This window comes from Haliotis rufescens, unplaced genomic scaffold, assembly GCF_023055435.1.
Source record: "Haliotis rufescens isolate VD_foot unplaced genomic scaffold, xgHalRufe1.0.p SCAF_3, whole genome shotgun sequence".
Taxonomy (NCBI): domain Eukaryota; kingdom Metazoa; phylum Mollusca; class Gastropoda; order Lepetellida; family Haliotidae; genus Haliotis; species Haliotis rufescens.
Window position 1 is genome coordinate 29,918,068 of NW_025964001.1, and position 12,702 is coordinate 29,930,769.

A 12,702-nucleotide genomic window follows, 5' to 3' on the forward strand; every position below is an offset into this window, starting at 1 on the left:
ATAATAGTGCCGTGGCCTTTATTGTTTACATTCAGAACAGGCCAATTAACTATGTTTTTGAGATATAACAATCAGGCATGCTGGTCTGAATGCTTATTTTATTCGTACCAGGAATATAAAAGCATCAATGCAAATTGGCTGATGAGAAAGTTTATCGGAAGTAAGCTTCTATGGGGGTGTCTTCAGATCTTCATATGAGAGTAAAAGATGTGATTGCAATAAGACTGCAATACCAATGCCAGGATCTGTCATCTGACCTACTTGTGACAGGTCTGTAAATATAGGAGCATCTACATCACCCTACAGCCAATCCTGGACTGGAGAACACACATAGGAGGACAGACAACAAGCCTTCTACACACTTTCAGCACATATCTCTACTCACCTGTTCATACCACGATGCCACAATCGTTTCCTGCAAAACAGAAATACATGATGAGGCACAAACATATGACTTCAAAATACACATGAACATGATTAAGGGACCATCCATTTACTATAGGGGTCAGAGCAAATCAGGGGAGAGTCCACCACAAAATATGACAGTCTCTAGCTACATTGGGGAGGGTCATAAAAAAATAATACACATATATTTGGATCATAATGAAAACTGGACATGTTACACTAGTAATTTACATTTATTTTTTTCGAGGAGGGTCATGAAAAGGACATGAGGGGTCATCTAAAATAATGACAAGCATTAGAGGAGGGTTATTATTTTCAGTACATTTTTGCATCAAAAACCTCTGACCCCCCTGTAATAAATGAACGGTCCCTGATTTATAATAAATCCACTTACTGTATTTATCAAACAAAATGCAAATCTCAGCAAAACTGTGGACCCACTCCTATCTATCATGTCGTTTATCAGTGAAAACTCAATACTGTCTTCATGCTTACCATGTAAATATAGCTGGTAAAGAAACATGCTACTCCATCAGGTACAATCGTTGACAGCTCCACCAGAAGATTGCCATAGTTTCGAATCACAGCTGAAATAATTATGACCAAATGAGCCAGACATTATCATCTGTACAACAGTGGAGGGAACTAGTAGCAGCAGTACTCCCTGCAAGTAGGTGTGAAAAAAAGTTTACCTTTATCCTGATGCCAGTAATATGTTCAGACAGACCACCAATAATTCAAGTCTCTTGTCCTATGAGGATCAACAATGTGATCAAGCTTTAGTGTTTGATAGCTATTGTCTACAGTGACTTCTGCTGCAGTGGTCACGCTTGCATAACCTGATGCTATGTACAGGTCAACTATAGTCACTTCTGTCCTAATGGCCCAGGCTGCATACTGACTCACATACTGACTCACATACCTATGTCTTCCCTTGTCTCAAACTTGGAGCTCATGGCCACTTGATCATTTCCTTTACTCACAATCTGAAAGAAAAATATGTATTTAATCACAGTCCTGGACTCACCCTGAAGCTGAGGTGGTAGTTATGGCAACCATATGCTGGGGATCATCAGTGACACTTACTTCCACTGGGAATTCAGCCACCAATATCACACATTACAACAACAGAAGGTTCCTTCATTTACACAAAAGTAAGTGTTGGCATGTTGTTTGTTTGTTGTTTAACGCCGCACTCAGCAATATTCCAGCTATATGACTGTCTATATGATCTGTATATAATCGAGTCTGGACCAGACAATCCACTGATTGACATCATGAGCATCGATTGGGATGACATGCATCAACTAAGTCAGCGAGCCTGACCACCCGATCCGGTTCGTCGCCTCTTACGACAAGCATAGTTGCCTTTCATGGCAAGCATGGGTTTCTTTAGACCTATTCTACCCTGTATCTTCGCGGGTCTTTGGCATGTGAAGGCGCCTATAACTACATCATATCATGAAAGCTCTCTGTAAAAATGGTTACCCATGAAAGAATAGTGTAAAGAATAATGATAAATGTTTAAAGAGATTGTGACCAATTTACAAGCTCAGTCTGATGTTATGACCATCCTTCAATAATTGCTTGTATCATAGATGTGTCTGGGTTTATTCTTATGTGTTTTGTTCCCATCATTATATGTTGGTCTGCCAGAGAAGTCAATGTCTAAAGGAGTACAACTACGTCTTGAGTTTATTTATAAACTTACAGTTGATGATTTTCTCCTTTATGTTTGAGTTAGTGAATATGCAGCCTTATAAATTCGTGTTTTTTTAACTCCAGAGTAAGAGTAGAAACCTTTTTTCACTTGTCTTCAGAATTTGTACCTTGTCCTGCTGCTTGAACGAGACACATTTTTTCACTATGTTTACATTTTCTGTCTGTTGTATTCAGTTTCAATTTGTAGCAAAATAAAAACAATGGGAACTGGTTCAGAATCATAGCCCTCAAATGCTACTAGTCTATGGGGACTACCATCACTGGATTTTTACTTGTCCTCAGCACAATCTTAGTTGTCTCGGACTAGCGGAGCAGCGTGAATTTCGAAGGCTGATATGTCTGTGATCCAAGAGATAGACTGCAAGGTGATTCAACACATAAGAATATATACTTCAACTCAGTAGGTCAGCTGACGAACTTACCAGTGGGCATATGCAGGTTCTGGCGAGTGTCATTGTGAATGTTGCCATGGTTACTGGACGGAAATCTAGAATCTTCGGATACATATCTAGAGGTGACAATGTCTGCAGAAGAAACAGGAAGTAACTGACATTGCTTGATTACATCTTGTACAGAATTTCAGGGCCAAACTTTCATTTCAAGGTTGCCTCTCCCAAATTTCAGACCATGCAAATTAAAAATTCTATAATTTTCCATTCATTTTGTTACCATTACAGGAATATTCAAATGTAACAAGGGAGATAATTCTATTGTTATTGACTTTTAATATGATAAACAGAACTCTTACAATTGTGTTCAACAGTATTCTGTTTTATCAAATTTTGAAAACATATACCATAATCGATGTAATAAGCACCCAGGGCACTCTCAAAAATAGAAATAGGGGGCTCTTATTAGAATATAATTTTGGTGAGAAAAAAACCAAAGTGGAAAGATCGTAAATTTCGTGGTTTATGCTGACAGCCTGAAATGATACAAAAGAAAAGTGTGTGCGTATTATACACGTCAGATATATTTTCCAGGATTTAATTGCCCATAATTAAGGGTGAATATAACACACGAGTGTGTATTATACACGAATAAATAAGTGTACATTGATCAATCGGAAGGGGTGCTTATTGGGATCATTCACTAGCCAATATATTAGCAAATATTGCCGTGGGCGCTTATTACGTCGAATACGGTATCAGTAGATGTGGTAAATTTCAAGGCAAAAATCTAAATTCAAGGACTTTTCAAGACAGAACTTGACATTTAGAGCTTCCACAAGTTTGCATCAGAATTACTGATTTTTCCACATCAGAACAGAGAAAATGTTCAAAATAAATGCAAATCAGATCATACATCTTTTACATCCTCAAACAAGAAAATATCTACTAAAATAGGAAAAAGGTTTCAGAAGATACATAATGTTTCCGACATGATCTTCAGCAACATCACACCAGGCACGGACCAGTGGTGGAGTGTATGAGCAGCAATAAGCCAGGATGACACAGGCACTAGGTTGTCCATGCAGGCACACACGAAATCCCCAGTAGAGTCACCTTCTGTGGGTGAGGTAGGATGAAATGGGGTTTAGCATCGCGTTCAAGATTGTTGCACTTATATAGCGACATGCAAGCTTGTGTGTGCATGTATCTGATTGTACTAGTCCGGACTCTTGTTTCATAGTGCTAGCTCACTGAGATACCATGCCTCAGCTTAACATGGATACCCCACACCGACACAGTATACTCACTCCAAGCAGACCAGTCCTTGTTTTAGCCCCTTAATGCCAAACACTAGGCAGGGTAACAAAAAGTACAATCTTATAATGTCTTTGTATGACCTGGAATGTATTCTGGGATTAGAGTATTCAACAAGGTGTCTTTGAAAATATGAAATTGATTTTGGATTACTGATTCCCTCTCATCAGGATCATGTAACCTGTAAACAGAGAGGATTGGCTGCTTGCTAATCTGACACAGTGATCGTGTCTCCTTGCTACAGGCAAAGTACGAACCAGTACAAACTTTTGAAAATATTTTGAGTACTTGCACATGACAAAACAGTGTTAATTCTTGCTTTATTGACTAGTCTATGTAACAGGTACATAACACAGAAGGTGTATACTGGCACTTTTTACCCCGGACGTGATGACAACTGTCTGGAATCGGTCAAACACCGGCTTGATGGCTATAGAAGCATCCATGCAACTGAAGTACAGGATGGGGTTGTTGATTGTTGGGGTGCGGTCATCAAAGGGCTCGATGATCAAGACAAATCCTGCATAACATCAATGAAAATATTTTCTAAGTATTGCTTTTCTCCATTTCAACAGACTAATGATGATAATGACTACCATCAGATTGTCAAACAAATGTTTATATGACAGCCATCCACATCATCAAGTCATGATGAACAAAATCATCCAAGTCACCAAAGTTTCATCACCTGACTCTCTTTAGTTCTTCCTTATGACAAGCCATCTTCCCGAGGCAAGGGAGTTAACAGACTATAAACGTCCTGTTTCCACCCTTGCAGAACTAGGCTGGAATTTCTGGGCCCTATCGTAATGCCAACAGTGACTATTACGAGTTATGTCCCGCCTATTGACCAATCAGATTAGACCTCACATATCACTTGCATTTGCTTCAAACGAAATGGTGGCACCTGGTCAAGAGGATCTTATCGATAATCAAGATCTAAATTGTGAAGTGCATCAAATAATGTGAGCACCTTGATTAAAAACATGAAAAGATTTGGAAAATATCTGTTAACGCCAAGTTGGCGGTACACATGCTTTGCAAATCCTGCAATCAACCAAAATCTTCATCGCAGTTTACAAACCGGCTGTTGATTTCTTAAAGCGATCTTGATTGGACTCGTTAGTCCAGCCAAAATATAAATTCATAATACCAGCCTAGTTCGGTAAGGGTGGAAACTGGACTTTCAGTTAACTCACTTGCCTTGGGAAGATGATGACAAGCATGCAATACTGGGAATACAAAATCAGCCAAGTCAACAAGCATCATCCACCTGATGACCAGCCTGGAATACTGGGACCTACTCACCCCAGGAACTCCCATATGGATTCGAAACCTGTTAAACACTGTGAAGAAAAAGAATATGAAATAATGAGCAAAATGGACCCACCTTTAGCATAGGTACTGACAAGTGTGGCAAAGTTGGAGAGCAGTGTCACTGCGGAGACGTCCTGAGTGTCTGCCAGCTCCAGGGTCCGCATCAAGGACTTTAACCTCTCAGCACAGAATCTACAAATGACAATTCATAACTCAAATTTGTTCTCCATGACAAACACAAACAGATCAACATTTTTCCATCTCAGAACAATGTGAAATGGCTTGTTCCCTGTGGGGTGACATATTATATCAGGAGAACAACGAATACAATTTTCAATCTAGCATCACTTTCTTTATCATTTTTATGTAAATGTGTGGTTCTTTTTTGTTATTTTTTATTTCAAACATGCCAGATAAGAAATGGTATGAGAATAATTTGGGAGGAAAGCCCAAAATACAGTGTGGACCAGTGAGGCCAAGGATCCGAGTGTGTGTGTGTGTTTGTTTTTTACATTGCAATCAGCAATATTCAAGCTATATGACAGCACAGCCTTTAAATTAAAATAATCAAATCTGGACCGCACAATCCAGTGACTGATATTGTGCACAATGATCCACACCATCGGGGTACAATGACACGCTATCAACCAAATCACTGAACCTGACCACCCGATCCATTATGTCGCCTACCACGACCAGCGTACGGTGCTGGGGACCAGTTCTAACCCAGATTCCCCACGGGGCCCAAGGATCATACCTACAGGGAATTTGAGATGTAAACTAAGGCAGCATAGGCCTCCCCTTCTGGATGTTTCATGCAAATGTCGAAATCAGTTTCTTATACTGTGGATTCAACAATTTGTCATCCATATGAAGAACTGAGATTTGTTATAGCAGCTCTGGAATTAAGATTTGGTCTGTTACAGTGTCCGAAATAACTGCCTGACCACCTGCCCGTGGCTCTTAACTTTTCTGTCAGGCTGCATGACATTTTCCTTCATCTGCCCGAAAAGATAATTTTTTTAAGACTACTTATGTATTCAGTTTTTGTAGATTCTCAAGTAGTTGTTAGCATTATTTCAACTGAATCAAGACATGATTTGTCTCTTATTTTGCGTTTTTTCAATATTTATAATTATTATAATAATTATTTCGAACACTGGTCTGTTATATTAAAGATGTTTTGCTTTGAAAGTTCACTGATTAAGTGCAGCGACAACCTACCGCAAGGGCTTCCTCTCGATGCAGACTTTGTTCAGACAGTCTTTGAGAAAGGAGGGTGGAGACTCCGACACCACGTGCTGCACTCGTAGTCTAGTTTTCATGTATTCACAAAAACGTTTCATGAACCCGAGAAAGTGTTCCGCTGTTCGAATATTCCCTGGAACTGCCTCTGTATAACGAGAGCACGGAGACAGAGGATAACTGACACCCACATCAAGGTTCAGGATAAAGAATAAATAATCACAAACAGCCTCACAAATATGAACATGAATCTAAAAGACATATTTTATCTGCCTAACATATTGACAATATGTACTGTACCATTTAAATGAAATTTGTGGAACCTAAGCGAGCGGAAACAAAACAGGCAAGCAGGCTTGCACGTCTGCTGTTTCATTCCTTCTCGGCCTTCATTCTCAAAGGATAGTTTGGACAATGAATATGCATGAATTTCACTAAATGTCCTGTGCATGATGATACAAGTGAGCAGAAAGGGACTTGACTGTAATACTGGGATTCCCTGACTTTCCGTAGTAATAAAAGTAGTCCGCTTCGGTGGGCGCGGTTTAATTTTTTACATTCATTGGGAAATGAATGCAATAACACGTGACCAGTTCGGCTAATCAGAATGCAGGAATTACAATGAACACAACAAAAATTTAATTCTATGTAAATGATATTGTTGTTTTAAATAAGGTACGCAAAGGAATGTCAACTGATCTCCAAATAAAATTTCTTGTGATAATGTTGCTAATTTATGTAGTAATGAGTGAGTGAGTATGGTTTTACTCCGCTTTTAACAATATTCCAGCAATATCAAGGCAGGGTACACCATCAATTGGCTTCCCATATTATACCCATGTCGGGAATCGAACCCGGGTCTTTGGTGTGACGAGTGAATGCTTTAACCACTAGGCTACCCGACCGCCCCTCTATAGTTATGAAAGTTGGCAAGTCCTAACACTATTGGTTGGATGGCCTTCAGAGGAATAGTACTTTTCATATTGTAACTCCCTGATCCCTACTACACTGTGCTCTGGGGACACTAAACAGCTACTCGAGATGCACTCTGAACCAGAATGAGTGAGTGAGTGAGTATGGCTATACACCAATTTTAGCAATATTCCAGCAATATCATGGCAGGGTACACCAGGAATGAGCTTCACACATTGTACCCATGTCGGGAATCGAACCCGGATCTTCGGCGTGATGAGCGAATGCTTTAACCACTAGGCTACCCGACCGCCCCTGATCTAGAATGAAGGACATGAACAAATATAACAGGATTGTATTGGATTTTATTGGATTGTATTGGATTGGATTGTTGTTGAATGCCGCACTCAGCAATATTCCAGCTATATGAGGGCGGTCTGTAAATAATCGAGTCTGGACCAGACAATCCAGTGATTGATATCATGAGCATCAATCCACGCAATTGGGATCGATGACATGCATCAACCAAGTCAGCAAGCCTGCCCACCCGATCCCGTTTGTCGCCTTTTACGACAAGCATGGATTGCTGAAAACCTATTCTACCCCGGAATCTTCACGGGTCAAATATAACAGGAAAGGTGTAGGGCTTACCTTGTAGAATTTCATCTGGTAGTACTGAAACACAATAGATGTATACATATGAATTGTGAGAAGGAAAATTATTCAGAAAAATAAACGGGTTTCCATTGTATTTTTAAACTCCTGGCTTGTTTATTACTCCAAGTTTTTAAGTCTCCCACAGCCAATTTAACATTCATTGATTTTAACCTGGATTGGCAAGGATGACATCGGTTTCCCTGGCAACACTGGCATCCCTCAATCCATCCACCAGTCGCTGGTACTCTGTCTTTAACTTTTGGGCATCACTGGCTTTCAACCTGAGAATGGGAGTATTAGAAGGTAATATGATCTCAACATTACCACTTCCATGTGTCGACCTAGAGAATATGTCTCAAAGAGTATGGAAGGATTTAACATTAGTCATCATCAAAACACCCTGTGGGTTTTGAGGAAAAATTAAGCTGAGAAGATCAAAACTAGAGGAGTGTGACATCTGTATATTCACTTCAGTGGACATTATTTTGTCCAGTGAACCTTAATCTGTAGTTTGCATGCCACACTTGTTGACAAATTATTGAATATTTTTTCACAAAAAATGCATTTGTCTTCTTAGTATGTTTCAATAATATATTCAAACTTTCAGGTAAGGGTTATGTTATACTTATGTGTGATTTCTTAAAACAGACTACACTGCATTTTTAAATAATTAAAAGACAAAGTTCACACTGCAGTTCAACATTCAGCACCTTGATCTGTTTTAAAAAAAAAAAAGAACACAATTTTTATCCAACTTTGCTAAGTTTCCTCCTACCTGTCAATGTGTTTGTTGAGAGCCTCTATATTCTGGGAGCACCTGTCTAATGTCCGTCTTGTCAACATCACACTCATTGACTCTATACAGACATTATCTGCAATCAAACATGGACAAATTGTCAGCCCATCCTTCAGCCCCATAACACAATATTCAAACAAAACCTTTTTTATCCCTTTTATGGAGAGCGACAGGCAGGGTAACAATAAGTACTAAAATCCTAATTTTTCATATCTTTCGGTACGACACGGTCGAGGACCTAACCACCGACTTTCCGCTCTCTGGGCAAGTTCTCTATCCACTGTACCACAGAAGTAGTCTCAAGTCAAATCATGAAGTGTAATCCTCTTAATGGCTGAATGTGTCAAAGTCGTGTCTAGGCCCAACAACTTCTGAATGATATATCCATCTGTCCTACACTGCATTTGGCTTTAACATGCTTAAAGAACGCCTAAGCTCATACAAAAAAAGTTCTTTGAAGTTCTGAATAATCTCAATCAAACAACAAAGCTTGGAGAAGTATTCTAAACAAGTTAGTCATCTAATATGTCTTGGGCCTGACACACTTGAAGAAGTTCCACTATATTCCTGACGTTAACCTTCAGCTTGTGCAACAAACAACATAACATGTAGTACATAAAAACATCCTTTTATTTACATACAAATGTTTTGTGTAATATTGGGGCTGCCTCGGTTGCCTGCTGCGAAACTCTACACAGTTCGGTAGCTTGATACAATGGAGACTGTAAACTTGTGCGAGGCTGATGTGGTTAATATAGGTGAACACTGTGATGTCATGTCCGCCTTATTGGGCATGTGCAGACTGTTTGGAAGTGGAATTGTGGGAAAGAATTACTGTATCATAATCTTGACAGAAAAAGTTTAGACGATAGTGGTGTTGGGAATCATGTTGATTAAAACAGTAATGGGGTGGCTGACATGGTATTGTCGAGAACTATATATGCATGAGTAAGTTCTGTTGTCGTTGCACAAACTAAAATATTAAACAAGAGTTTGCCACTAACGTGGCTATATCCCCCCCCCCCCTTGTCATGGAAATTGTAAAAAAAAGAAGAGTTTGGAACCTAAGTCCATCTTGCTGCCATGGAAAGGTAAAACAATATAAATTTCTAAAATTTCTAAATAGCAAAAGGCACCAGTTCAGCACGTACCTGACAGACCTGCAAAGCTTGATGAAAAAATATTGAACGGTTTATGAGTTATGCTCTGGAAACGAACCCTACCCTCACAGAACCCAAGTTCATCTTGTTGCCATGGAAACGTAAAAAAAAAAATTTTCTAAAATTTCTAAATAGCAAAAGGCACCAGTTCAGCATGTACCTGACAGATCTGCAAAGTTTGATGAAAAAATATTGAACGGTTTCTGAGTTATGCTCCGGAAACAAAATGTGACGGACGGACGGACAGACGTAAAGATGGACGGACGGACGGAGCCCGTTTCTATATCCCCCGCCAACTTTGTTGGGCGGGGGATAATTATCATAATGACAAACTGCATTAGTCTCCTACTTGAGTCTTACCTATATTGTGGGCTTCATCAAACACAACAACTGCTGTTTTTGACAGTTCTTTGGACACTGTCTCGGCAATCTTGGGGTCGAGTAGATAGTAGTAGCTGTAAACTACCACATTGGCATGGGAGAGCTGGGGACAGACAAGACACATCATCAGCTTCAGCCTATACCTGTCTCAACACGTAGGATGCATTCTAGCGATACACCAAAGTCATACGCAATACGCCAAAGTCACACGCGATACACCGTCACACGCAACACACCAAAGTCACACGCGATACACCAAAGTCACACAATGCACTTCTTTGTCCGCAATATGATACATAAGTTTGGATGCTGAACATGATGAAAGCTTCTGTGTCGTTTTTCACAATATGACACATAAGTTTGGATGATGATGGTCCAGACTTGATTATTTACAGACTGCCATCATGAAGCTGGAATATTGCTGAGTGTGGCGTCAAACAACAATCAAACTTCTTTTTCCTTTTGACCTGTCTGACATCTCTCGTGTCAATTTGACAAAATAATAATTACTGTCATTCAGGTGAAGCTCACTGCAGACTAAATAATCTTGCTTCTTTTAATACTGTGTCATCCACCACTATGAGTGAGTGAGTTGGGTTTAACGCTGCTTTTAACAGTATTCCAGTTACATCACAGCGTGTCAGCTTAATGTGGGACAAAAGCCCAAAGTGATGCAGATCTTAGACGTTTACCACTTTGGTGAAACCCACGATCACGGGTATGGTGCCGACACACCTTGAAACAATCAGGGCGAACCAGGATTCAAGCTCCACCAATATGAACAGTAGTTCCTCATAATACAGGGCAGAACACCACTCCATCAATATTCTATCATTATCAATCATGTCTGTAGTACAGACAGCCCCTGCATCAACTCACTGCGTATCTGGCCAGGAAATATGGACACCATCCTTTCTTCCTGCCATACTCTTTCATATCATCCTGGAATAAACAAAAACAGTTACTATGGTAACCAAGTTATAGTGTGAGGGGAACTTCAGTGTCAAATTTGCTTACATGGATTGAAACCTTGTGATGACTTACATTTGTCATACATGAGATGACCAAAATGGTTACATGGTCAAAATGGCTGGGTGTGGAGCAAGTGGATTTACGCCGCTTGTCGCAATATTCCAGCAATATCATGGCAGGTGAACACCAGAAATAGGCATCACACATTGTGTCCATGTGGGGAATCGAACCCGGGACTTCAGCATGACGAGCGAACACTTTAACCACACGGCTACCCCACCATCCCAGGCTGGGTGTTTAATGATGTTCACATACATATACATAGACTTACTACAAGGAACACCAGAAATGGGCTTCACACATTGTGTCCATGTGGGGAATCAAACCCGGGTCTTCAGCATGACGGGCGAACACTTTAACCACAAGGCTACCCCACCATCCCAGGCTAGGTGTTTAATGATGCTAACAAACATATACATAGACTAACTACAAGGAAATTTACAAACTACCACCTCTAAGATGTGCAGACCAGGCAGTCCTACTTACCAGGCTGTATACACCTGGCGGCAAAGGTACTTCCCTCCCATGTTGGTCAAAACTCTGCAACAGCAATCACACATTTATTACAAGTTACAACACTTGATGTTGTCAGGAATCGACAGCTCTATTAGAGTACAATTTGAATGTCACCTCAACAACTCACCTCATAGAAGTCACAAACTGGCACAGTGGGGTCTGTCTTGTGCCGGGTCCTGACAAAGGATGCTGTTAGATTGTGACATCGGCCATCCACGACCTTACCATCTCTTTCACGCCCAATCTGATTCAGTAACAAACTTTTCAACATTCTTTCTGATTACAAAGTAGACACAATTATGGATCAAAACTTTTTTATTACACTTTAATAGTGAACTTCCGGTATAGATCCTTATACAATTGTCAACCTCCCGATCCCTACTGCACTGTCAATGGTATAAGGATGTATACTGGCACATCATTATTACGGTATAATAAACAATCTGTTATCCATAAATTGTGTCAACACTAGGGCTGTAACGATTCACTCGCATATTCAGTGAATCGAACCGTATCCATTCATGAATTGAATTCTTTATTCGTGACCAATAGAATCAAATATTTATGAACATGATGAATATGCAGTCATGTTCATTTACATACCCTGTATCTAAAAATATCCATAAGAACATATTATATGCATACCGTATATGACCGCGGATATGCCGACCCCGTAGATAAGCTGAGGTGTTAACTTGACCATTGAAATGCGAAAGAAAATGATATGACCCGCGGATAAGCCGAACCAGGAAGTGAAAGGCAAAAAACACTGCGAAGTCGGACTGCAAGACATGTGCCGGTACTCGCAGATATTCAAAAATATAAGATGAAAAACGTTGTAATTATAATGAAA

The 12,702-nt window shown here is 39.9% G+C and overlaps 1 protein-coding gene across 1 annotated transcript in view; it reads right to left on the bottom strand.

Annotated features, from left to right (window-relative positions):
- The window catches only part of LOC124145618 (general transcription and DNA repair factor IIH helicase subunit XPD-like), a 38,674-nt gene that overhangs the window by 19,873 nt on the left and 6,099 nt on the right, over positions 1-12,702 (bottom strand). Inside the window, exons 6-19 of the mRNA XM_046515461.2 lie at positions 11,977-12,093; positions 11,820-11,873; positions 11,181-11,243; positions 10,281-10,404; positions 8,740-8,836; positions 8,136-8,245; positions 7,959-7,982; positions 6,375-6,543; positions 5,224-5,342; positions 4,214-4,353; positions 2,550-2,651; positions 1,328-1,391; positions 901-992; positions 386-415 (exon numbers count right to left, since the gene is read on the bottom strand). Coding sequence (XP_046371417.1) covers positions 386-415; positions 901-992; positions 1,328-1,391; positions 2,550-2,651; positions 4,214-4,353; positions 5,224-5,342; positions 6,375-6,543; positions 7,959-7,982; positions 8,136-8,245; positions 8,740-8,836; positions 10,281-10,404; positions 11,181-11,243; positions 11,820-11,873; positions 11,977-12,093 — 1,305 coding nt within the window. The remainder of the gene's footprint in view (positions 1-385; positions 416-900; positions 993-1,327; positions 1,392-2,549; positions 2,652-4,213; positions 4,354-5,223; positions 5,343-6,374; positions 6,544-7,958; positions 7,983-8,135; positions 8,246-8,739; positions 8,837-10,280; positions 10,405-11,180; positions 11,244-11,819; positions 11,874-11,976; positions 12,094-12,702) is intronic.